The following is a 27788-nucleotide window of genomic DNA, read 5'->3' on the forward strand; positions in this document are numbered from 1 at the left end:
GTATAGCCTATCGTGTGTTGAAAATGGCATTAAACCCCACAACAACAACAACAATATTTGCTATTAATAGCAGCTTTAAAAAAAAAACATTTTCAAGAAAACATATTTTAAATATGAACTTTTCCTCACAGATTATACTGATAAGCTAGTTACAGTATGGGGAGTATTGTTTGAATACAAGCACCTTTATGATGGAGATCTGTTGGACTATTGCATAAACTGTTGAGGTATTCTGATTTAGTTTTCTGGAGGGGTATAGTAAATTTATTACCAATATTTACCATATACCCTGGAACATGATAAAATAAATGATTTTTTTTGTTGCCCCAGAACTTGTGGTGAAACTTTCTCATCTAGGTCATATGTCCCAAGATTTGAGAAGCGAAATAAATTTGTGTCTAATTTATACCCTTCCCCAATGAATGTTATGATAAAATAGAATGCAAGAAACTAACCTTGTATTGTTATCATTGATTCCTCTTTTTTCATCATCAGTAATTTATTATTTATATTAAAAAAATTCTGTGAACTCTGCGTTGTGTATGCGTCCATACTATAGTGTGTATAGGTTTAGATTACACTCTACATTGTTCATTGACATGAAACATATTGTGTTTAGTAGTACTCAAAGGTTTAAATGCATTATCAGGCTGGGTCCAAGAATATCGAAATATCAACTGATTACTTGAAGACACCTTCATTCATGATACAGTGCAAGGTGGAAAATAAACAAGATTACATATATGACAGTATTTGGCAAATAAAAGTCAGTATTTGAAAATACATTCACTGTGAGTGAAATCGCAATCTTTTCGCTATCATGAGTTACAAAAGTTATTGTTAAAATAAGTTGATGTTGTGTACCCTGCAGATGTCATTGCTTTTCTTTATCAATTATGATCACAGAGAGTAAACAAATAGAAGCCTGGCTGGTGAATAACCACAACTGTGGTGAGCAATAAATTCATTGTTTGACGTTACTGATGAGATATATCAAAATGAAAAGTTATTTTATTATGAAGCAAGATGAAACTAGAAGGCCAACTATATATATATATATATATATATATATATATATATATATATATATATATATATATATATATACACACACATACATATACATACACACATACAACTCTTCCTCGATAACTCATGCACAACAGGGTCCACAAACATAGACTGCACTATAAGCAAGGCACGAATTACTGAGGGACCTCCAAAAATTGGGGGAAAAAAATCGCTTTGACATTGAGAAAACTAAGGGGGTAGGAAAGTGGCATTAGGGAAGTGGGCTATTTATTGACTGAATCCTCATTTTACAATCACAATTATAATTTGTAATAACGTGCTTTTTCTAATGAAGTTGTTCATTATTCTGTTTAAATAACATTTATTTTCAAAATGTCCAATATATTTAAGATTGTTCCAACTGGTTTCAACAACCATCACATGTACGCACAAAATCTGTGTAATATGTCACTGCTTTTTGTTTTCTTTATGAGTCTGGTTCCTGTAGTGGTGTTGAATATTATCCTGCCAAACGCTGAGTCCACAGTGCAGGGAACTAGACTAACTGTTGATACACTGCCAAACAAGATTCCTTTTTTACAAAAACAGGCAACATTTATTTTGTTAGACAATCGTCTACGTCTAATTTTTGTACTGTTCATTTTAGTACAGTATTGATGTCGTGATTTCATTGGAAGTAATAATGAAACTTCTTATCATCCTTGAGGATATCTCTATGTGCCAGTTATTCCTGCATAAAATCTCTATGAAAATTATGTATTTTCTCAGAAATTGAGAATATTAAAATCATTATCTCTTTAATGCGCCAAAAGAATAAAAAAAAGTATTGTGTTAATGAAATTTGAGCTGGTACTAGCGATTTCGAATTCTAGTTGCACAACCACTTTTCAAATGTTGTAGAAGAAATAGGAAATGAAAATACTGGTTGCAGTAAAAATAAAAAAAATGAAAGAGCACAAATTTTCTATATTTATTTCAAGACCTACTTCTGGAGTTTTGTTGTATCACATGACTACCATGTTGACATGTGCTCTCTCATGCAGGAGGCATATGAAGCAGGGAACCAGACTACTCTGCTTGATGAGACTGGCCAAGTTTCTTGTAGTTGTTCTCGAAATTAATATGTTTAGAATTATATGTTCTTTCTGGTTTTTATGAAAGGTATGAGACTTTCATTTAATATAACCCTTTACCTCATGCAAGCATCTTTTGACGTCTCTACTCCATTCGCATGGTAGCGCCTTTTGATGCCTGCTGTAAACATCAGCCATTTTAAGCCAGTTTTCATAGAGCCACCTTTGGGGAAAAACCCCTATTAGATACAACATTCATTTCTGCGAATGACAATTACATCAAATCACATGGTCACAGTTTATGCTCTGGTCGATATCTGCTATTTAAAGTAACTGGGTCGTAATTTCCACTCTCCAAAATGGTGGTTGCGGATTTCATTCAGTACTTAAGAAAATTTCACGATTAAAATCACAACTATGAAAGATTCAGTAACTTAGGTAAAGGCTTCAATATTGATGTAGGCAGTAATTGGTTTTTATAAATTATCAAATTCAGATGACTTAGTGATGTAGACGCAGATGAAAAACTTTCGAGTATGAGAAATGGCAGCTACGGTTGGTTCCCGCAGCCTCACTGGTATGACAATGAACAAGTTCTCTCAAGATTTTAAAGCACATAAACAAAATTCTTCTGTGAAAAATAATTACACAGCTGTAACAATCAGACTTTACTCTTAAATTTTTCCACACATAATAGATGTGTACCAAAAATGGACTTCCGATGTCGTTGTTTGAGAGGTGTGAAGTCATGTGACTATTAACGCAAATGGCAAGTACTGGGTCAGGTTTCATCTACAACGCGTTTCGTCTAGTCTGTCAGTGGATTAAGGACATAACGAATATAATACTTGCCATTTTTTTAATAGAAAATAAATATTTTTCTTATTGATTTCAGGCAGGTATAAGTCGTTATAATTTGTTAGACCCACTGGTAAGCTATCTTTCAGTGACAGCAATGTCCAAATTTTTTATTTGTAATTGCTCTAAACCCATACGCCATCCTAAATGTCCAAATGTGAAGAATGGGATTGGAATATTCAGAGGAAACCCGGATCATAAAAATTTAGAATCTCTGAGCTGAACATTGGTGTGAAACTACTACGCAGTGACATGTAGCTTGAAGCATTGGTTTCAGATCTTAACACATTAACCCCTGGAGGTTTTTGCCATTTTTGCCTGAAAATCGAGTAGGAAACACATTTTGAAAGCTATTTCTGAATAGACTCGAAAGCACCAAGTCCCCGGTCATCTTTCAATAACATCCTGCCTAGTTGTGTTAGAAACATCGTTTTTTTTTTTTTTGGCTATTGGACTCAAGCATGAGCAGAAGGGTAAAAGTTAAACTTGTTTTTTGTTTTCTTTTGCTAAACGGAGCCATTATTTTCATATGGAGACCACTCTTTATTCCAAATGCCCATCTTATCCTACTTTTTGCTAAGGCTCATCTGTCTGTTTGCAGTTCATACTGGTTTGCCTTAGATCTGAGACCAAAAAGTCTAAACTCCAGACACAAAATGGGATACCGACCACGGGCGAATTTTGCATAAAAAAAGTCGGGTCCCAAAAATGAGGTTTCTCTGTATTTTGTAGTGCAACTAGATATTCCAGATTATTTGGTATCATTGTAGAGCTACATCTGTCTACCTTTCTGTAATACCATCCACTTTAGTGTATCATGCATGACCATGATGCTACAGAGCTCGGCAGTAGGCTACACCCTCCTGCCCCATAAAGTCGTCGCTAGGGGTTAATGTGTTAAAGAGAAACCAGGAGAAATGGGAAATTGTCATCCCTTTTATTATATATTAAGAAGAAAAAAAGAACCAATGTATCAATACAGGTTTTGGGACTGGTTTATTGACCTACAAGAAGACATGATTTTACAGAAATTTCAGCCCTTGTTTATACAACAATATATGATTTTGACGGTCTTTTGTCAAAATTTAAATCAACCCTTTTGTAAATGTCTTTAAATGATGTAAATTTTAACCAAATCGTCTTAAAGTTTAGGTTGGTTGAAATATCTTGTTTGAGATTTTATTGACACATAAATTCAGGGTTAAACTTTCTTCGTTATAAGATAAGGTTCTAATATTTTGCATTTATTGGGTTTTTTTCATACTGTGATAGGAAATATTTACTTTGTATAACATGCACATATATTGATTTAGAAATCTTTAGAATAAAAGGTTTGAAAGGAAACTAAAATAATTTATGCTCATTATGTTGTTTCCATGTAGCAATATAATGCAGGTCAACTAAGTAAAGTTAGGATTTGTATTCTGACATATATGTTTTGGAGAGTTATGAAAGAGACACATCTTAAGATTTGGAAAATACACGTTTTATAATCCAAAATGTTCTTTATTTCCATTCAGAAATGGTCATATATTAACCTTGAAAAAATTAATTTCATCCTGGAAAAAACCTGGAAATTTATATTCAGAAAAGTGTGGGAACCATGATTACGCTTAAAAAGAACTAAAAGATAGAACTATAACACAAATTTCAATTGATAGAATATTATTTAATTTGTATTTATTTATTAAAGTACTGCCTCCACTCTGCAGAAGTGACACTTTCATTGATCAAAATTTCTTTACAGATCATTAATTGCAGTGTACTAGAATTGTTTTTTGGAAAGAAAATGTAAAAAATTGTATGACCTATTTTTAAATTTAATATTTCATTGTTGATTAACATTTCCAGGTCCTATCTACCATTTTCGACGATAATTTATGTGATACATCAGTTTCCGTTTCCAATTTTAATTGCGATTTTCTTCAAGTTCAACAATTACGGAATCGATTTTTGGGGTGTTTTCTGACATAAAAATGGGATACACGCCTGACCCCGCATTATAAGCGGGTTTGCGAGTTATTAGAGCGTGCATTATCGAGGGAATGGTGTGTGTGTGTGTATATATATATATATATATATATATATATATATATATATATATATATATATATATATATATGGAAAGGATTTATTTTCCATTTGTTTCTGAAGGTATCCGGGTTTGCACAGTACCTTGAAAAGTACTTAAATATCGATTTAACCTTGAAAAGTACTTGAAAATCATTTTTCCTTGAAAAGTACTTGAAATAAGCCTTGGCCCTTGAAAAATATAAACTTAATCGAGAAAAGAATCTATGAAAGTTTCTTTTCATGCCATTACATCATGTAATTGAAATAAAACTGTTTGCCATTGGGTGGTTTACAAAACGTGGCCAGTCAGATATTGCTGATTGTGTGTGGACCTGATTATAGAGAGCATTGAGTGTGCAAATCTTTTCCAACGATCATTCTTCTTTGTTGATTTATTTTCTGTGGCAGCGGTACATCTTTGTACTTTAAATCATGGTGAATCAACTGTTAAAACTCTCAAAACTAAAGATAGTGAAAAATATACACAAAAATTGTCCCAGTTTGTTCTTATTGTACGTCCAAGCTTCTGATTTTCAGCGTACTATCTAAATTTCTGAAGTCTGCTGGAAGTCTGTTATTGACTTTTTTGGTGTTGCAACCAAACTTTGGGCTTTAATTACGGTCATATGTCTGTTGACAGAAAGGCTGCTTTCTACACAATGTACCTACATCTATGGGACCCCGAGTGGTCTAAAGTGCTCTCCATTACGGATCACTACCATCTCACCTCTGTCTGCGTGCGTTAGAGTCAAGGATTTAGCCAATGTGGGTATGTGAGATAGCTTGGCAGTAGCTTCTTGTGGGTCGGTGGTTCTTCCCAGGTTTTTCCAGGGTTCTTCCTTCACCATTAATACTGGCCGTCATGCGTAGCCTGTCGTGTGCTGAAAAATGGCATTTAACCCAACAACAACAACCTACATCTGTGTGTAAATATACCTGTAAAATTTTGATGAGTGATCATGCAACAGCGGATATAAAAAATTAGATGCGTTACTGCATACTTTCATGGCATACAATTTTAAGATGCCACGTGAATGCTTCATATCAAAATTATTCCATAAATCAATTTTGTCTGTTGCAGACAACTTCAGGTACTCATTAATTATGCAAATCAATATATACAAGGTCGGCCGATGTGTTTCCATCAAGTATGTTGGAGAGAGAATTTGGGCTTTGGCAATCTCCATAAACTCCTATCATTACTGAATATTCAGGATGCACATGTACGTGGCATTGAGAACATGGAAGATTTATCTGAGTATTATTCTGCGAATGCTTACCCATTTCACTTGGAGCAAATTGCCTGGGAAGTGTCAGTTCAACCCCAATTGGTGTCAAAACAAGAATACAAGACCCTGTAATTAATTTTTCTTACACTTGAAAGTGGAATAATGGTGGATTATACCTCCATAATTAAACATTCAACAAATTTGCCTTTACCAATAAACAGGGCTATGAACGCTGAATCTCAAAAAATTTCTGTCCTGTTGATTTTTGTTTGTAAGTATTGTGCCTGGCAAATGCACAAATTTCAAAGGAAAGTCTGATGTTCTGCAAGTTGGCTAGGCAATGTTGGATACAGAACCTTGAGGATGAGCTAAATCAGCTACACAGACAGCTGAAAGAAAACAGACCCTTCAAGCACTGGGCAGTTGGAGAAAAAAAGAAGCAAAGGATGAGGACACTATCCAGCATCTCGAGAAAACATTAGACAATTATAAGAAAAAGCACAAGTTACTGGAAAATCTCCTTTGTTACACAAGCATTAAAGAAAGAAAAACTGCACAAGCAGTCAGAAATGGAAACATAAAAAAGGAAACTGCTGACCATGTCAGAGAACTTAGTACTTAAAAATTCAGTGGTTGTAGTGTGGTCATGTGTGTAAATTATATATTTGAGTGTAGAATTGAAAGAAAAGATTGTGACTATTCTACTTTGTCTACTTTTATCCTTCCATTGTATTTTGTTCTTGATATGGTTATTTGTGACTCCTGCAAGCAGACTCTTGATCTCCAATAGTTGTAGTGTAGTTGGAGTAAAGAATTTAAAGAACTGTTGAACCTAGTGTATCTTATTTGCTATGTAATCTGTAGTTTTTTCCTGTTCTTCATATAAAGATCTGAATTTGTTTGTTTTCTTAGAAATAAAGTGTTGTTATTCTCCTATGCTTTATATTTTTTATTCTCTGTTATAAGGTCCCAAGCTTATTGTACAAATATTAGGTAACCCCTTATCAGGAAATTACAACATTCTCATCGATCCTTTAACTGGCCATTGATAAATATACCTAAACTGCACTGGGATTGGGATCCTTGAAAAAATTAGATAAAGTCTTTGAAAAGGTCATTGAATTTTGTCACACCAAAGGTGTATGAACCCTGGATATTCATTTATTTTCTTACTACATTGATATTTGAAAATACCTTTGGAGTAACATTTGAAATACGGTGGTAAAGACTTATTTGAAGGGAAGTAATAAGAAACTAAGAATATTTACCAGCTGAGTAACAATCCAGATACCTTGTACATTTATTGTCAAAGAAGTTTTAAAAAATCATTAAATGCTTGCTTTATGATTGCGTGTTAATGTTGTCACCAATAAGCTACAGTTTGGCATAGTTTACCCCTCTCAACTGATGATTGATCCATTAGGAGGTATGTGTGAGAGATCTATCCCTCTTCAGAGAGTTTCTGGCAGCAGCTCAGTGATATATTATTTTTGTATAATAAACTGAGAAATAATTATATGTCGTAATGTTCCAGTGTTTTTTGCTTACAAATGTATGATATAAATAGGACAGCAATCTTTAGTTATCTCTTTTCAAGTGTGTTAGTGAAATAGTGTGGAAATAGATCTGAAACTTTGGCAATAACCATTATGCAAAGCAGTTATATGAGATAGCATTTATTGAGTAAGAATATCAAAACGGCACCCAAATTCCAGCTTCAGTACATGCTAACATGTACATGTAACAAATCAACAGGGATAGTCATTGCAACTTAGCAGTTTTTTTCTGGTTTACACTGTCATGGACTGGGTGTGTGTTCAGGGTATCATCTAGTATGGTTGACTTTATGCTGTTAGGGTTTCTGTTAGAGTGGACATCAGTTATTATGGGTGATACCATTTGAAGAATCAGTCATCATTATTTTGGTCATATATTTGGACAGCTAAAAAATATTTATGTAGAAAAGGTTGATTTGACTTTTGCGATAATGTTACACTTTTACCTGAGCCAAAGAAACAAACTAGCACACTTAATTGACAAGATTCATACATTCTCAAGCTTCTCTTAAACAGCAAAATGTTTACTATTGGTACAGAGGAAAGGTAATAATCTGAGATGTGCACATTTAAATTCCAAATGAAAACAACTTCTTTATTCAAAAGAAAACCAAACAAACATAAAACCCTGAATTTATGCTGAAATGCAAACCATATGCTTGGTCTTTGAGAAGTGATGTCACAGTCACAAGACTGACTATAGACAATATCCTAATCAAGTCAGCTAATTGTTTACAAAAACAACCCTGCCATTCTTAGAAAAGTAAATAGCCTAATATTTAAAATTTTACAGTATTCGATGGAAAGGCTGAAACAGTTACAAAGTTCATGAAGTACTGTCAGACAAGACGTTCCATCAGAGAAAGGAATCAGACCATCTTAATATAAAGGTTTTAACAATACATAAAAGGCCAAATTTATGTATAAAGTATCCTGAAAAGACATTCCTGTCTATCTAAGCAATATCTTACACCAAAGAAATACTGATTTTACTCCAAATTTAAGGTCCATAAGCAGAAAAAAATTACATTATACCAAGGCCAAAGAAGGGATTGTTTAAAAAAGTTTTCAATATTCTGGTCCACTGGTATGGAACAACATTCCCAGTGACATAAGGCAGGCTCCTATCCTTTCATCTTTTCATAATCAATATCTTAAATGGATGAAATCTTTAGAAAATTGAACAGTTCTAGTACAAAAAATAATGCCTGCTTTTCTGTAATTTTGCATCATTTTCATAGCTGAATTTTCCAATGCAGGATAATATTTTTTGTTTTATATATGTTTGTGTTTTCACTGACGCCTGTGCATGTGTTCCAGGCTTGATACTTTGAATTTTAAAATTTTTTATTAAGTGTCAAGCCAGACTCATCACATCGTGTTGTATATACTGTATATATTGTACATAACAAATAGGAGGCCTCAAGGTAGATTAGTTCAGTAACTAATTGAGTTACCTTCTCTAAAACAAGTCTTTATTATTATTATTATTGTTATCCAATGGAGCAAATGTCATGAATGGGGACATACATGCGTTGGGGTATGTTTGCTTGAAGACAATTCATACACCTTCATTGTGTTGTTCATCACATTGTACTTACTTCTCCTGATGCATATAAAGCTAAAAAAATGAATTGCAGCTTAGAAGAACACAGCCAAGCAAGTCTACAAGTTTTATCAGGATTAGGCAACAAGAAACCAGTGCTTAAGGGAATTGCATCATGTTTTGTGTGAGTTGGCTGTCTCCTGGAAGAGGTGTTGAATCTCCAAAAGAAATGTGGCCAGCAGTTGTTCTAGAGCTTGAAAAACAAACCCAACAATTGGACAATACCATTTGCGGAAGGATTTGTGTGAAAAGTACAGATGTTTTTCTTCATGATCACAAGTATTCTAGCTGACATTTTGGCACTTGTGGACAAACTGAATCTAGTTTTTTTGAATGGAGTGTGTCAATCTTGAGTAGTATACAGTCAATGGTTTGTTCCACAATGCTTGAACTGGGCAGAATCTTGCAGTTAATGTTGGTCTCTTAGAAATCTGGTTCATAGTGGCAAGCACAAGTCAAGGAAAATACAGGGACATTTAAGCTGAAAAACTACATCCAGATCAATATTCAAGCTCATGAGATAATGAGAACAGAATTAATTCAGAGTCTCACTGATAGTCTCCTAGCACATTTTGCGGAAAGCAACATAGACATCATTACAGTTACCAATGCTATGTTGAATGTTTCCTAGTTCCCAGATGGAGTGGCTGCCTTGTGTGGTTACGGCAATGAAGCTCTTCCACAAGTTGCATATAATTTTGGATGACAAAGGACATCTGCAGGCAGGCAGGTTAATCCTGCAGTACTTAATGAAGCAGAATAAGGAAATGAATTTCAGCTGATGAAATTGACCCTTAGGACATGGCCAGCAGAACTTTGATTCTTCATATAAAACATTGATCAGTGACTATTGTGACACATTTCCAGTTTGCAAAACTTGCAGTTATTGGATTTGCTATTCCAGTAACTAGCGTACCTGCTGAGAGAAGTCATTAGTCCACAAAATCAAATAAAAACTGCTGGAAGAAGTCATTCAAAGGAAGAGAGTGACCAGTGTCTATGCTCTTAAAGAAAGTAACAGAAAAGAGTGAAGATGACAAGCTTTGTCAAATTGAACAAATAATTTATTTCCCTAGAATACAAAGTGAAAAATGAGAGAGAGAAACTTAAGTCCTAGTAATAAAGTCTTGAATAAAGCTCAGATCATGTCCCGAAGAGATCCAAGATTAAAGGCAATGATGTGTTGGTGATAGCCTATGAAGTACTGATGTGTCAACAGTCTCTTGTTGAATCACAGAAATATTATTCCAGGTTTGAATTTAGTATAAATTCCAATAAATGTCTTTATCCATGAATTTTATCAGAGCACTTTTGTAATTCCAGAGAAAATAATTACTCGAATTCAATAATTGAAGAAAATAAAATTCAGCCCAAACTGGTCACAACATAATACAACTTATAGTGCTTGGTGTTAAAGCACGACTGGTAAAATCCTCAGTCACAAGATAATTTAGTTTGACCCTAGGTCACAATTAGCATTTTCTAAAAACAAACATTACCTACTGGAAAATAATATTCTAGAATGACCTAATGAGCCTTGTTTACTTACAACAAAATAGCCTATAAAAATTCACTTTGGAATCTCCCAAACCCTGACCGAAATCAACGTTTACCTGAATAATAATTTGGTTAATAAGCTCTACACATTGAGAATAATGAAGCTATTATTCAGGGTCTGTAGGGGACCATGAAAAGCCTTGATAAATGAATTTGTCCCTCAAGGCCTTGAAAACACCTTGAAAATTCAATATTTTGTCTGGGTACCTTGAAAAGCCTAGCTCTCGTAAATTACATAATTGTGGCTAATACGGCAAAACAAGAAGAAGCCTTAAGGATGAAATTGTTTTTGATGAAAGATGTACATGTATGTCTGTGAACATGGGGCTTCAAGTTTTAAAATAGAAACTGTGTAGTCTTCACTATGAAATTTGTTCAATCTGGATTTTTTTTTTGATTGAGCGGAAATAGGACAGAATAATTGCAATGAGCAAGAAATATCTAAACAAATATATATAATGCAGCTAAGCTGAGAGAAATATTAATATATCTAATATGAAATAGTTTAAAATATTGATATGCTGCTTTTAAATATGTGATAATATAAAAATAAGAAATTTTTTTGTTTACTTTCTTTTTGTTTTATGGGGGTGGCTTGTGGTATGAATAATGATGCCTCAGCACAGGAGCCCACATTAATTTAGATTTTTTTCCATGAATTTAATATTCATAGGTGGGTTTAAGACTGGCTTACAGCAGGGTTTCACTGTTAAAAGTATATTGTTATTCGGATCTTATTTTCATAGTAGGAATTATTGAATGGGAGTCCTGTAAAGTCTTCCCATGACAGGCTACCATTGCAAGGGTTTTTCTATCAATAAAGACTGAAGATGTAAATATGAAAGACAGGACTGGTTGCAGGAAGTTAGTATTGGCAGTGTAAGAATTGCTGGTGGAATTCTCCAAATTGATATAACACCAAAAATGCTTATAAATGCAGGCAGTGCTTACAGTAGGTACAGCATGTACTTAGATGAACAGAGGAAAAACCTTGAACAAGAGAGAAGAGGACAAAAAAGGAAGCACTGGATGAGGAAATGTCAGTTAGAAAAGAAAGGCAGGCACTGAAAAAGACATTGAGACAATGGCAGCTGTTGTTGATAACTATGCATTGAAAGCAGAGACCCATATTAAAATTTAAACTATCATGGCATCAAATAGATTGAGGAAAAGTGTTAAGGACAAAATCATTGAACTTCAGGTTACTTGAAACAGTTTGATGACAAGGTACAAGAACTGAAAATTCACTCTAAAATATTTTGGACTTTGTAAATAGTGTAGTGTTATTAGTCAAATGAACATTGTTCACCGACTACATTATTCTAATGTCCAGATGTAGGATGTTTTGTATTAATGGGAGTGACATGATAATGCTCTTGACTTATCTTCTTTTTAATTAAAAAAACATTGCAAGAAATGTTCCTCCTATAAAGTAATAGTAAGTAGTAACATGTGTTTACATACAGTTTAATTTATGAATCCTTTAAAATTAATGTAATAATGCACCTTGAAAAACATGATTTTGAACCTTGAAAAACCTTGAAAAAGCCTGGAATTTATTTAAATAAATATGCTACTAACCCTGGTCATTAGTTGTTTAGATAAATGAAATTTAAGAAATTAAAGTCAATCAGATCAGGCAGAAATGAACTTAATGCTGGACAAGGTCAAGTCCAGCAAACAATGTTACATTACAATAACATGTAATGAAATTAAAAAATTTTAAACAAACAATTAAATTAAATATACGTAACACCAGACTGATATTATTAGCATAGAAATTGCTCAGTTTCCATTTCAATAGGATATTATATATTTCTATTCCATATGTTGGTGCTGGCACTAAATCAGTGATACTTGGACTAGAAAACCATCATTGACATTTGTGATTTGTGAAATAAATGCTTGAATATTGAGATATTTCTTTCTTTTGGAGTTAATTTATTTGTATTTTATTTGTTCTTGGTCAAAACAAAGAAGCATTTTTGTGATTTGTGAAATAAATGCTTGAATATTGATATATTTCTTTTGGAGTTATTTGTATATCATTTGTGCATTTATATGTTCTTGGTCAAAACAGAAGCATTAAGAAGCTAGTGTTAGGACTGGTTGGTCTGCTGTCAGGATAATGTGACTGGGTGGGACATCGTAGCAATATGACTGAAAAATTGTTAAAGCTATGTTAAAAATCCACATCACATCACAAAACAAAGAAATAACCATGTGTCTGTTTGCTAGGGGTCTTTTATTGATTACCAAAATTCATTTAATCTAGCCATGCAGAGGTTGAAGGTTTTCATTAAAACCAAGCCACAAAAACTGACATTAAAAACACTGTTTACTCTATAAATGAACCTTCAGCTAAATACATTTTGTGTGGATTAATTTGTTGACTGAGTACGACGATATTGGAATGGTATTCACTAGTATTGGGGTGTTGACTTGTGACACTGTCTATTATGAACAAAGCTTCTGTAAAGGTTAGAAACTAATAATATTATTTTTATACCCTGCTGTTTACAACATAATTTTCTCCAAATCATTAACCATGAATTAATGAGGTTGGTTCATTAGCATTTGTACCGATAAAATTTGGTCTTGCACAGATTTTTATGTCCTTGCTGTCAGTAGAACAACCTCTGCAGGAATGCTGTGTATCTCACACGATTCAGATGATCTTTAATCTAGATGTAAGTCAATAGAGTATTGATGGTATTCCATATATTGATGGTGACCATGGGGTTGGACGAAGATCATGTTCTTTTAATTTCTGGCCATCCAGTATTAATTATTACAGGGATCATTGGTTTGAACTCAGGTCTAGACATCACAGGAAAAGAAAACAATGCGTTAGTAGCGCAGTAGCAGTCAGGTAGTTCATTCCCAGTTCAAATCAATCCCAAGCAGCACATTTTCATGCTTGAGTGATATTTATATTTTCTGCCCGTTGCCTGCTACAGCCTTTTCGTTGATGCATCTTATTGACCAACTCAGTGATACTCACAACCAGTGAGTTGCGGGTTAAAATTGGAGTATCTATATGCAAGGCACTTAGCTCCCATTGCTGCCGCATCAATATCGATCTTCCATAGCAGTCTGTATGAAGTTGGCTACTCCATGTATGTTCTTGTTTAAGGAATTTATGTTTATGATTAAGGCTTTATTTAGTGATAGTAAATGTTCTATTACATGATTATATGTGCATGCTACATTCTGCCTAAGTTTTGCTCCTTTTTTGTTTGCACCTCATACATGTATTTGAATAAGAGAGGTTGGGAGCATCCATATCAAACAGATACATTAGTAGTTTAATTATATTTCAAAACAGAAACAAGTATTTACTAAAAATTTATATTTGGAAAGAAGTCATTAGTTTAGGTATTGAATTTAAGATGTAATATATTTTTATTTTTTATTTTCAGATGTTTGATTCCCAGGTTGGTCCAGGCACATTTGACATTGAAGATTATTCCATCATTATACAATGATCATTGAGCAGACAAATTCAAATGAACATATGACAGAGTTACCTCCCATGTCGATTGTTACCACTACAAAGGTACATTATAATCTTCTGACCAGAGGCGAGGACAACTATTTTCTTTCTCTTTCACTGTACAAGGGGTATTTGAACAGTTCTGAATATTTTGTTATAACTTCACTTTTTAAATCTCAATTAATATAATGCCAATTGTTCGACAAACTAATTTTATAGACAGTTGTCTGTAGTAGCACTTACAGCATGCAGGACATCTGCAGACTTGTACATATGACCTAACATGGGTAAATGGCAGTGACCTAAAAATGTTATAGAAGAACATCTGCTAATGAGCAAAGAGCACGCTGTAAAACCTGTTAGCTCCTAGGGTACTCTTTGATATCATGGCTTGGATGAAGTTTATGGATGTCATTATGTTATATCATACCGGTTTGAGGTTGTTTCATTTTATTTAAAGATTGTCATGAGTCCATGGAAGATGACATACATTCTAAATGATGCTCATCTGCATTGATGAGTGGGAAGAGGCTGCTGTGAAAGGGCATTTGATGATGATGTTCAGTACATAGTGAAAGCTGTTTCTATTTTCGTGGGCATTTATTTGTCGGCTGTTTTAATATACTGAAAAATCATTTGAAGCTCAGAAAGGTTTGTGGAAGATGGGCCCCATATTTTGTTGATCACAAATCAAAATGGATACAAGTTGAAATCACCAAACAGCTACTTGCCAAACATGAAAAGAGAGCAGAGATGGTTATAAGTGTTGAAACATGGATTTACTTTTTTCCAACCTGACTCAAGAGAGAATAATGAAAGGCTTGGTTATCCAGGTGCCTGTGCCGGACTCTGTTTGTGTCACTGGACATTTAATGCCCCCAGAGCGCTGCCAAAAGATGTGCATCACTACCAAACCACGTATCTGTTCACCTTTTCCTGAAGTATTCCTTAGCAACAAAGGCATGTATAAATCCACTGTCATGATAGACTTCGTGAAGGAGCACAGCATCCAGATAGCTCATATGTACCTCATGGGTAATTTTTGGCCCAATCCCTTTATCATATATTCATTGAGTGGCTGTAATTCAGTTGAAGTGCAGTTTTTCAGCATATGAATAACATAACAAAAAGTGAATACAAAATGGCCTTTAATAATTTGATAATCAGGCTGAGAAAATGTGTAAAGGTGCATGAGGAATACAGTGAGAAAATGCTCACAAATAAAAAAAACTTAACGCAGTGCAGTAATATTCAGAACTTTTTCAGTACCCCCTGTATTGACCTTAAGGTCAGTCATGTAGATTCTTATGACCTGTAGTATCTATCATCTTTCGCCTGTCCATTGTTGGACCCTTAGCACATGATTGAGAACATAACTCCTATTCCTTGGATTGTGATATAGTTTGGCATGCGAGTACACATTTCTTGGCAGTATCTCACATGAGTTTGGCTGTTGTGCATAATTGCATAATTGTATTTTATAATTGATCTTAGTCCAAAATCAAGTTCACTATTAACCTATGGACATTGATTTTGTTAACAATATAATACAATACATAGCTAGTATTTCTCTGGGTATAGATTCAATATTAGGATCGTGATTATGATCAGTGGAAGTAAAGATGTTTAGTTTAATCAGAGTCTGGAACATTGGTGTTCCTCATGGAAAACCTAGTGTATCTGATGTTTACCATGTTCTTTATTATAATTTTAGTAATAGACCATATCTTGTTGACAACTTAGAATGTTCTAGAAATGAACTTGGTTGTGTTTTTGTGTTTTAGCTTTTAATATAATGTTGTCTACTTGAAAAATTACTCATCGTTGCCTTAATTAACGTCTTGAAGTAGAATCAGTCTTATTGTTGTGTTCAGTTTTTCATTAGGGTGGACTTATTTATTCAAATTATTATTTACTGGAAATACAAAAAGCCCATCAATATTCTTTATACAGAAACATTAATTTGGAATAATAGTGAATTCAGACAAGTACATTTTTGGGAAATTTATTGTGATACATCAAAAGACTGTTAGCACATCATCACACTCCAGGCCATTGGTACATTATCACATGCGAGACTGCAGGGACATCAACACATTCAATATTGGAATTTATTTGGAATTCAGTTGGAACTTTATACTCTTGGACTTGAGATGAAATTCTTAGGACTATTTGGAATTTAATTCTCAGTACTATTAAGTTCTTTTCTAATTTTCACTTTGTATGCTAGGAAATAAACTATTTGTTTAATTTTACAAAATGTGTTGGTTGTTGCTCTTTTATGTTACTTAGTTAAAGACTTTAGTGTCATAACAACATTGAAATGGGATTTTCACAAGAAGTCTTATGATGTCTAGTTACTCCTAAATAAAAATGGGCTCTTGGACATTCAGTATGGCCACCTTGAACAAATTTTGTTGTCACGACCCCTCCTGAATCAACTTTATGGATTTTATTAAAACAACTTATAATATCTAGTTGGCCCCAAATGAAAACGATGCCAATCCAAATGGCCAACACAGCAGTCATCTGGAAAATCTTGCACCTACTCTCTAGAAAATCACAACATGGGTTTCTTTAAGAAGACTTCTGATGGTGTCTAGTTGGTAAAAAATGAAAATTGGGCCAATCTGACATCTGGGATGGTTGCTATAGTGGCCAACTTGAAACCTTGTTGTGGATAATCTTCCTATATGGAAAGTCGAATTGGCTTGCAGTTTACAACAGGAGACTTCTTATAATGTCTGGTTGGTCTTGAATATAAAATGGTGCCAATCTAACCTCAATTATGGCCTAAATGGCAGCCATCTTTTAAATCTTATGGCTACTTGGGTTTTCACCTGAGGAAACTAATTTTTTCTGAATGGCTCCAAATGAAAATAGTAGTTGATTCCATCTGGTCCGATAATATAACCACATTGGCAAATGCATGGACTTGACCCACCCCCACCCCTCCGACAGATGTGAGATGTCAGTGATCTGTAAAGGCGAGCACCCGAGATCATTCACTGATGATGATGAGATTGTAAATTCTATACCTGTGAAATAGGAATCTTACAGGATGAATTGTCTCAAGCAGGAATGTTTAAAAAAGAAAGAGATTTAGTATTTGCTTGAGAATGATTTTAAAGAACCAAGTAAAAGTAACTTGACTTCACAGAATGGAGAAAGTTTTTTTTCTTCTTCTGATTTTGTTCTACAAGTTCTTACTATAGGGTCAGAGTTTCAGAGATCTGTGGGCTAACATCTAAAACAATAAATAAACAAATGACTACACATGTGTATTGTCCAGTCATTAATTTCAGTTTGCAAAGGCTTTTTTTTTAAAGGGGAGTGACAAGAAACAAAGAAGAACATTTACCAGCAGAGTAACAAATAAGTAAACAGATGCATTATACCTTTTGTTGACAAAGAAGTGATTTAAAATCATTAAATACTTGTTTTAAATTAGGTGTTTATACACATTGTAACAATATTTGTCACCCATGACATGAGCTACCACTCGAGATAGTTTCTTTCTTCCACCTCCCTATGTTACAAAATTTTTTAACAGCAGCTATCTTGAGAGTCTTGTTATTCCTAAACGAAAATGGTGCCAGTCATACATCCAATATGGCTGCCACAATGACTGCCTTATTGTTACATGTCCTTTGAAATAGAGGATCATTTCACCACAAGACTTCTAATGATGTCTGGTATATCTGAAATGAAAATGGTGCCAACCTGAAAACCAATATGTGCACTGCAGCAGCTAATTTGAATTTTTTATTTTATCTTTGAAGAATATCAGAGATGATTTCAACACTCAACAGTTAACATAACCAAATGGTTTATCTTGAATACCTGGAAATTCTTTTTGCCAAGTACAACATCAGTCCCTTCCAGGGATTCTTGTTCATGATCACAAGCTGGAACCTATTATTCATGGGGGGGGATCAGAATTGGAAAAGCATATACGTGAGGATATGCAGTTGGTTCAAATACAAAAGATGATTGCCCAATTTTCCTGGTTTTTCCCTTCTGTTCCATCTTCGCTGGCCATGGTACCAATAACTCTATCTTCACCTAGGCATATCAAGCAGATATATGTCTTTTGGGTCTGTGAATTATACTGGATGTGGCAGCAAACCACCGCATCCAATCAAAATTAAGTTGTTCAAATTTGAAGACTGTTTCTGTGTGATCAAGACGGGGGGAGCACACAACTTGAATGGACTGATTAATAAGCACTTTCCTAGTGCCAGTCCATGTTTGCACAAATACCCTTCACCCAAATAGACCTGTAATGTCTTCTCTCTGGTACACAGTCATACTTTTGATGTTTAACTTACAAAGTATTCCTTTTAGGTTAATTGCCACCACCGTTTTTGGCTGATGTACAATGTACCATGCTATTGGTTAGTTGGAATTACATGCTAAGGGAGGCAACACATGAAATCCAATAGATATTGCTAGGACAAAGCACCAGTATAGCTGTTCAATCTGCCAAGGTGTGGATAGGGTTACTGGAACCTTGGCTAGTGAAGATGCTTTAGTTTAAAATAACCCCACTTTATCCCTCCTTTTTTTAAAATAAAAGGGTGCTTGAAAGCCAGTGTGGGCAAACTGCTTACACTTCCTCAAGTTATTTCAAGCAAATTTTATATGCAACTTTATATTGGTGAGGCTGCACCTTATATTCAATTATTAGGGTTCTACATCTTTACTTAGTGGAGTTTGGCCCCAAAATATCACATTGCCTAGTTTGCTTTTGTGCGTAATAACTGTTGTATTATATTTTTATTGTTGGAGTGAAGTGGTAATGGATCCAGTTACATTTGGATTTCTCATGATTTGTTGTAGACTTCTATATGAATTTTAGACCAAGTTTTATAATGACGAAGTGTTTTTTTCTCAATGATTTAATTGCTTGTCAAGGCAAATTTAGTGTACAACTTAAATGAGTACATAAGTTCATTGAATTCATAAATTCATTGCACATGATTTGTAAAGAATGAAAGAACCAACTCTGTATTCTGCAGTTTACTCTGGTAAGTGTTTTGATGCAGCCAGGTTCCGTAGTTTTGAAGAACATTGAAACATTTGTAGATAAACTAAAATGTATGTATTTGTACATATTTGCACTTTCTGTCATTAATTATATCAACATTGTAACCTACTGTATGTACTCGCTTATAAATCCAACTGCAAACTGCACAAACCCAGATATGCCATTGTATTGTGCAGGCAGATCTGGGTCTGTGCAGTTTTTGTTAGTAGTAATCAGCGGAACAATCCAACTTAAACCCTGATCTGCAGGAAAAGTTATGGCAAATCAGGATCTTTGTTGTTTGCAGTTAGATTTGATTTATAAGCAGGTACAGATGGTAGCCTCTTTCTCTACAGAACTAAGCTCCCTTATGCCACTAAAAGGCAGGGAACATCATTTTCTAAAATTTGTTTGTTGCATTAAGCATTTTGTAGATATTTTTTAATAAGTGACGTATTGGAAATGTTTTGGTTACATTAGACTGAACAACTGTATCAAGAGTAAACCACAGTGAAATATGTTTCATGCTGCTATGGTTGGTTAGGTTTTAGGCATTTATGTTTGTTTCTCTAAAATTGTTGAATATACAGTTATTTTCATGTCAGATATTCACACCCATGGGAAGCAGTACAAATTGTATTATCCTTTTTTGGCATAAATAACTGGGATTTTGGTTCATGCACTAACATAGTGGGTAAGATGTTCCTCAACTTTAAAACTTTTCTTGCATAAATAAATCTCTGCATTTCATTTATAAAGGTCCAATCGATGGAATTCCTTCCAAGGCTGACACAGCAGGTGACAGGACAAGATCTGCTGAATAGACCTGAGTGGTGGCCTGTCGATATTCCCTGGGATAATCCAACTGGGATTGGAGTAAGTTTCCAGTGACCTTTTTGAGCCCCATTTCATATATTTGTACATTTATATTGGCGTTTGAGGTCAGAGCACACGGCCTATTGAAACTTTGGAATTCATTGTTGGCATAGGGTAACCACTTACTACCGGGCCTAACAAATTTAAAATGCACTTTGCATGAAATAAATAGGAAAATTATTTATTTTCACAGAAATTGAGACTATACCATTGATTATGTCTTTAATGCATTAACATACAATGCAAAACTACAGCATTGAAGAAATGTGACCTTGTATTTGCATTTTTTATGATGTGACTGTCTTGCTGTTGTTGTTGTAGGGTTTAACACCATTTTTCAGCACACGATAGGCTATACATGACAGCCAGTATTAATGGTGGAGGAAGAACCAGGGAAATCCCAGAAAGTACCACTGACCCTCGAGAGATGTGACTGTCTAAATAGTATAAAAAAAATATTTACATTTCTGAGAAGTTGAATGATCTTCCTGTCAATTTTATGCAGTTGGGCAGTGTAGGGTTGTTTTAAGTTTGCTTGACCCAGTAGTAAATGGCTACCTCATGCTGACACTGCATGGTTCTGTTCTTATCACTGTTTGCACACAGCTGTATGATGATTTGGCACATCTGCCAACACTAACAATTTGACCATAACATAGGTGTCAACCCCTTGAGATGAAATCCTGTATGCCAAACCAATAAAAACCTTACAAAGACCAAAAAAAAAACTCACACGAAAAAATCTATTCATACATTATATAAGATCAACAGTTTTAAACAACAAATGCTATATGCAAAGTATTTTTGCACATATTTACATAATTATTTACATTTCTGAAACTTTAATTCTTTTTACCTACAACACTATCATCTTCCTGTTTTGGCTAAGCAAAGAAGCTTTTGGCAGATGCTCCCTTCTTCATTTCAAAATTTCTTTCGTGAAGTTTTGTCCTGAAGTGTTCCATCAGATCATATAGGCTCAGCACCATCACTTTAATGCCTTTACTACATATTTTACAAAAAGGCACGTTAAGATCCTAACTTGGATATATCTACAATGCCAGGGAAGACTTTAATCCAATCAGCCTGAAACTTGCCAAGACCTCAGTTAGTGTCTTCAAGCTTCCGTTTCTAAGAGTTAGGCTCAGCCATTTGATGGATGGAATATTTCAACTAAATGAGAGAAATAATTAAAAAATAATTAAAAAATTTAGATTTGACATGTGATATAGAAAGATCTCCCAATTACAAATATGTTTCAAATTTATATTTTTCCACATAAACCCCAAGATATTACGCCAGGAGCTCTCGAAAAATTGAAATCTTGAAATTAAAAAATGGACAAAGTAGCAGTCCAGAAGTTTATACCTCATTATCATCACCTGTTGAACATTTCTATTAAAATAGCATATCTGGTGTTTGAAAAGTTGTGAATTTGCTATATGGTGTACTGAATTTGGTCACAAACTTGATATAAATTGGCATTGTTACATATTTTCGAGCCACGATAATGACGTCACTCAGTATCTGTACTATGTCTGTCATGGCAATGCATCTTCTTGTTTGCATTACATATCGCACAAACTTAACTCAAAACTATAACAGTACGATTAAATGCTGGTGCTAAAATCAGTAGGGTATTTATTTTTTAATTATTATGTTGTTAAAAATTTTAATAAATCGACTTTATCTCCACACAGAAAAGTCAGACGAATTACGGTTACACCAACATGACTGTCACACTATGTAAAGCATGAAAATTGATGCAAACTTGATGCATTTAATAGAAATAAGTATAAATAATAAAATAATGTATAAAATAAGAAAACATACTTACTACACAGGTAGTTAATCAGTATTAGAAATCCAAGTGAGCATCAAATTTCAGAGCGATAAATGCCAAGATCTTCACACGCGTGAGTTGAACCATGAATAAAAGTTGTTTCATTATCAAAGGAAAAGCGCAGTTTTGAGTATGATTTGTTTGGTTGTTTTGGGCCACCCTAGTCTCACTGAATTCTCGTTCTAAAAAAATTATGCCCAGAGTCCCAGATACACACAAAACAGGGGAGAAAAATCTTCTTAAATTAAAAATTTTGTACGAAAAAAAACGTACAAAACGGTTGCATGGCTGTACACTGATGAAAAAGGAAAAAACCATACAAATTATGGGTAAACTGTACAAGTTGACACCTTTGCCATAACTGCTGCTGAAATTACCCTTAAATTATGGACTTTGGAATAGCAATGAAAATTCTGAAAATGCAGTGGTTGTGATTCATTCAGATATAGGCTGGTCTGTTTTTGTTCCAGATAAGTGTTTTGTTATAGATTTCTGTGGAGTTCACCAGAGAACCAGTCAGCTAAGTACTTCAGATGTTTTAAATGATGCACATTTTTTAAACAAAACATTGGCCTCATCAGGTTAATGTTTTCAAAAAATGGAATCCAGTGCAGAAAAACACACATTGCAGATGAAAAAGACAATAAGTCTCTTCATAAGTATTGAAATGAATATTGAGATTCCTGGGGAAACAAAAACAGGAAAGATTAACAGTTACATTCGTTGGACATCTTGTATTGAGTTGAGTATGTCTTTAGGTGGGAAAGATGATAACCATTGCCATGTGATATTCAAAATCAACCAGAGATTATCTCAAGTTGAGAGATTAAACAAGAACCCTTTAAGCTTCATGGGGTTTGGAACTGTATTTTCTGAAACTGTACTAGAAGTAATTAATCTCTGAGTGTACTTCACCAACACTTTGGTTGAACATTTTTGTCTTAGCTAATCACACATCTGCTCTGTTTAAATGCTTGTTTTCTAAGTTGACAGTAGGAGTGAATGATATTTTCTTAAACTCTACTGAAAATTGGTTTAACTTTGAATAACTTTGAATACCAACTTCCTTACTGAGAAAGTCATGTTAGGGTTGTTAGGTCTGACAAGGTAACACTGATCAAGTACTTGAGCTAGATTCTGTAACTAAGTCTCAGGGATCCCATCAAGCCATGCCATTAGGATACTAAGACGTAAAATTTGTATTGGTGCACAATACATTTTTTCTGTAACAATAATACAGCAAATAAAAGCACATTATTCTGCATGTGCCCAGTTTGGATCTGCAATTCATTAGCTTTACTTTGCACTGTTGATTTATGTTTGTTGGACATTGCAAGCATTTTCATAAGTTGTTTAGTCAGTTTGACATTATATTAATGTGCTATCTCTTTATGTGAATTTACTATGGATTCTAATGAAGATATGAAAGAACAATAAGTTGAATATGAAAAATGTAAACAAATGGTAAAGATCTTAATTGGAAGCAAATACAAATGAACCTAAAGAATTCAAACTATGCAAAAAATGTGAAAGCAATCAATGATATTGACCTGATGCTGGACACAAAAACAAATGATTTAAAAAGGAAAACAGATGAGACATAAAAATTCAGATGAGTGTTTTGCCTTGGATCCATTAACACACCTCAGCAGCTCACAAATCTCAGATCTTAATGGTTGAAGTACTGTTGACCCATGCATGTTGTGTAGTCTCATCCTCAAAGGCAGTGTGAGCTTCCATGACCAGTATTCATTGTGAGTTGTCAAGTTGTGCATCCCTCAAACATTTTATGTTGATGCTGCATAGGTTTTTTTTGTTGTTTTCTTTTTATTTTACTTTTTTGGCATGTTTTATGGATACTTCCTTTCCTAGAATCACAAAACATGGTGAAGGTATGCATTTTGATTAATAATGCACCTTTATTGTGAAAAGACGTCTCTGTTAAACATACATTTTATGCTGACAAATTTTAATATTGTGTCTAAAGTTCATTTATTGCTTTCTGTTTAAGTTTGCATCTTGAAATTGCTTAATTTGTTGCATTTCTGTTAGCACTACAACCTTGCAACCACTGAAGGTCACTCGTTATATTTTTTTACTTTACTAAAAGTGGTTAAATTGATATCTTTGGCTCACGAACACTAAGGTTTATGCCATAAGCCATAAGACGGAACATATTATGATGTCTGTTCATCTGTTGGTTACCAAATTTTTCATCTACGCTACAACTTGAGTTCTCCATGTACAGGTACTAAATTCTGTGGGTAGCTTACACTAGGGATAAGGAAGAAGCCTATGGATTTTGAGGTCAAAAGGTTAAAGATCAAGGTCACTGATTGGAAAAAAGCAGATAGTTTCCACACAATAACATTAGTTCTACATCATATACAAAAACCAAACTTTGTGCATGATGTTCACTGGGATTATGGAAGCCAGTTGATATTTGAAGTCAGAAGATCAAAGGTTGAAGTCACTGTGACTCAAAGTAGAAATATGGTTCTGCACAGTAATATTAATTACACAGGACATATCTGGGCCAAATTTTGTGGATGGTGTGCACTTGGAATGAGTATAAATCCTTTTGATTTTGGGAAGAAAAGGTCCATAGTTAAATGTCACTGATTAAAATATGAAAATCATTTTCACACAGTAACCTTTCAGTTATACATCTTAGAAGCACAAACTGTTATGGATCACTGCCATCTCACCTCTGTCTGCGTTGGTGTGAGTCTCGGTCTTAGCCAATGTGAGAAAGCTTGCCAGTAGCTTCCTGTCAGTTGGTTGTCCTTTCTGGTGCTTTCCTGGGTTCTTCCCCCACCAGTTATGCTGGTCGCCATGTACAGCACTTCTTGTGCCAAAAAAATGGCATTAAACTCAATAGCAACAAAGTAATTGGATACACTGTGCTTCACCCAATTTTGTCTTGCACTTAATAGTCAGATGTGGGTTATATGTAGCCTTAAATGGCATTAATTTTTAACAGATAATATTAACAAATTTAACCCATGTTGTTTATACAGTGGATGTACACTATAATAGCTATACTGTATATTTTGGTGTGCATTTTTTTGGCGCTACTTTATGTTGAATATCTGTCCCTAAGTAAGGGTCATTGTAAATGTAAGTATTGGAAAAAGTACCCTGTCACTAACTACCCACACAATCATTGTGGCAGAAATACCATCAGTGATGAAATTGTATCAAGTTGCAACTTCATGCATTTTATTCACAGATTGCAATAAAATTATTACACACAAAAGCTGAAACATTTCAATTTATAGATGCTTATGATGCAGCCTTTTGGGAATAATCTACTAGTTTCAAAAATAAACACAGGAAACCTTTTTAAGAAAATGGTCTCAGAATATAATATACCCCAGCTAATATAGTACATCTTTCCTGCCCCATTTAGGTTGACACCTAATTATTTTATGATCTCTGCAACCAACCATTGGTTTAAGATTATGTACTGTATTTAAAAGAATAAATATTGTTAATTAGCTGAAAGCAGTTGTAGGCATAAGTTATATTTTTCAGAAGTCTACTTGTGGGTAATTCATGAATGCCATCCATTACCTTTTTTGCGTAATCATTCAACTTTAACCACCTAATTACATTTTATGCTTATCAGTATATTGATTACACATTGGGTGTACATTATAAAAAAATAATAAAAAAACCAGTAAAGTTTTTTTTAGCTCTTTTTAATCCTACACATCATATAAATTTTAAAATATTTAAAAAAGAGAAGACTGATGAATAACTGTAGCATAAAAGTACATTTGGCTTGCCTAGACCTACATATGCTATCCTTAACATTCTATTTATATCAACCTTGAAATGACGCATTTTCAGAACAAATCCAGATGGTTTCATTCACATATTCATTATATTTTGATAATATTTTTCAGTAGCGGACCAGTCTATACTTTTAAAACATGGCGCCAGATGTTTAGGCTTTATCATGTGACTCTTGGATGTTATATTGAAAAATACTAGAGGAGAGGGATCTTTTTAAACTTCAAAACATGTCAGATCAAGAAAAGGACTAATCAGCAGTGCTTTGCAAACTTAGAAATGAAGAATAAGAGAGTGATGTAATAGAGAACTAAGACTGAGTACATACATAATGTTCATTTCATAATTTGTGGACTTAATAATCATGCAGCAAAAGTTAGACATGTAGCCTGTGTTGTATAGAAATATTTTGTTCTGGTTTGTATGCTGGTACTAATCAACCTGGATTTTGCCCATTTTGTGACAAGAATTTTAACCAGCTGCAAGTCCAGGTTAGTAGCAAAAATAGAAGTACATTTTTCATAGTCTCTTGTAATTTTGAATTATATGACACTTTTTATTCTCAAATTATGCATTTCACCACTTATATTAGCAATAATTATGCTTTGGACCTCTCTAGGGTTTAGTATGTATGTAAATGATTCATAATAAATGTCTTGAACTTGAAACTATTTTCACTTTATCATTGTTGTCACACATGTACTGCTGGATATAAAGATGTAAATAGCATATAATTTTCATATTTTCTCAAGTTTACTCTGATATCATACATGGGATGTAGTTATGTTTGTTGGTCTTTCCACAAGAGTATGGTAATATTGCAAAACTGAAACATTACAGAATTGTATTAGCTGTCTGAACCCGTAGTTTTGCAAATCTAGAACATTACAGAATTGTATTAGCTGTCTGTACCCATAGATTTTCTAATCTAAAACATTACAGAATTGTATCAGCCGTCTGTACCCATAGTTTTGCAAATCTAAAACATTACAGAATTGTATTAGCTGTCTGTACCCCTAGTTTTGCAAATCTAAAACATTACAGAATTGTATTAGCTGTTTGTACCCGTAAGTTTTGCAAGTCTAAAACATCACGGAATTGTATTAGTTCTCTGTGCCTGTATTTTTGCAAATCCAAAACATTACAGAATTGTATTAGCAGTCTGTACCCGTAATGTACTTGATACTGTGTACTTAAGCTGTGCACTGATTAGTATGGCCAGAACAGTTTTGCTGCTATTTCAAACTGTCATTGTTCATTGAGGATTATTAAAAAAATAATGGCTTTTAGATTTGCTGTGTAGAACATTCCAAATGGCATGATATTGATAGATTTTTTTATATCCTTGTTCAGAAATAAAGATTTATGTATGAATTCTTTCAGGGCTCAAAGTTAGTGTTAGTCCACTATCCCAAGACAAGTCAGTTTCCTGTCAGACTAGTATTCATTCTTTCATTAGTCAAATGGCTAATATGGTTTCAGTTTTTATATGACATTGATTGTGGGAAGGACTATTGAAGATGTGGACATACATGGGGTATATAGTGTTGTCCATGTCCATCCATCCTCTCTCATCGGGTCACATCCCATTCCACAAATATCATTTTCATTCCAGTAACACATCACCCGCTGTTATTATGTAGCTATAGAGATGCCCCGAATTGGGTGTGAATATCCTGAGCTGCTGACCCTGTTCACACCTCATGCCTCCATGGAAAAAAATCAGTTTTTAATACGAACTAACCAGACAATGTTTCTTAAC

At 34.1% G+C, this 27788-nt stretch overlaps 1 protein-coding gene across 2 annotated transcripts in view; it reads left to right on the forward strand.

The window, feature by feature from the left end:
* LOC149788479 (uncharacterized) overlaps positions 1 to 27788 on the forward strand; it is a 77914-nt gene that overhangs the window by 10784 nt on the left and 39342 nt on the right. For both annotated transcript variants that reach the window (XR_016424154.1, XM_089974466.1), the window contains exons 2-3: positions 14407 to 14543; positions 20269 to 20385. Coding sequence is in view for 1 of the 2 variants with exons in the window: in XM_089974466.1 (XP_089830592.1) it covers positions 14469 to 14543; positions 20269 to 20385 (192 nt within the window). In the remaining variant the exon portion in view is untranslated. The remainder of the gene's footprint in view (positions 1 to 14406; positions 14544 to 20268; positions 20386 to 27788) is intronic.

The sequence above is a fragment of the Sinohyriopsis cumingii genome, chromosome 11, assembly GCF_028554795.1.
Source record: "Sinohyriopsis cumingii isolate HCF-2022 chromosome 11, ASM2855479v2, whole genome shotgun sequence".
Classification (NCBI taxonomy): Eukaryota; Metazoa; Mollusca; class Bivalvia; order Unionida; family Unionidae; genus Sinohyriopsis; species Sinohyriopsis cumingii.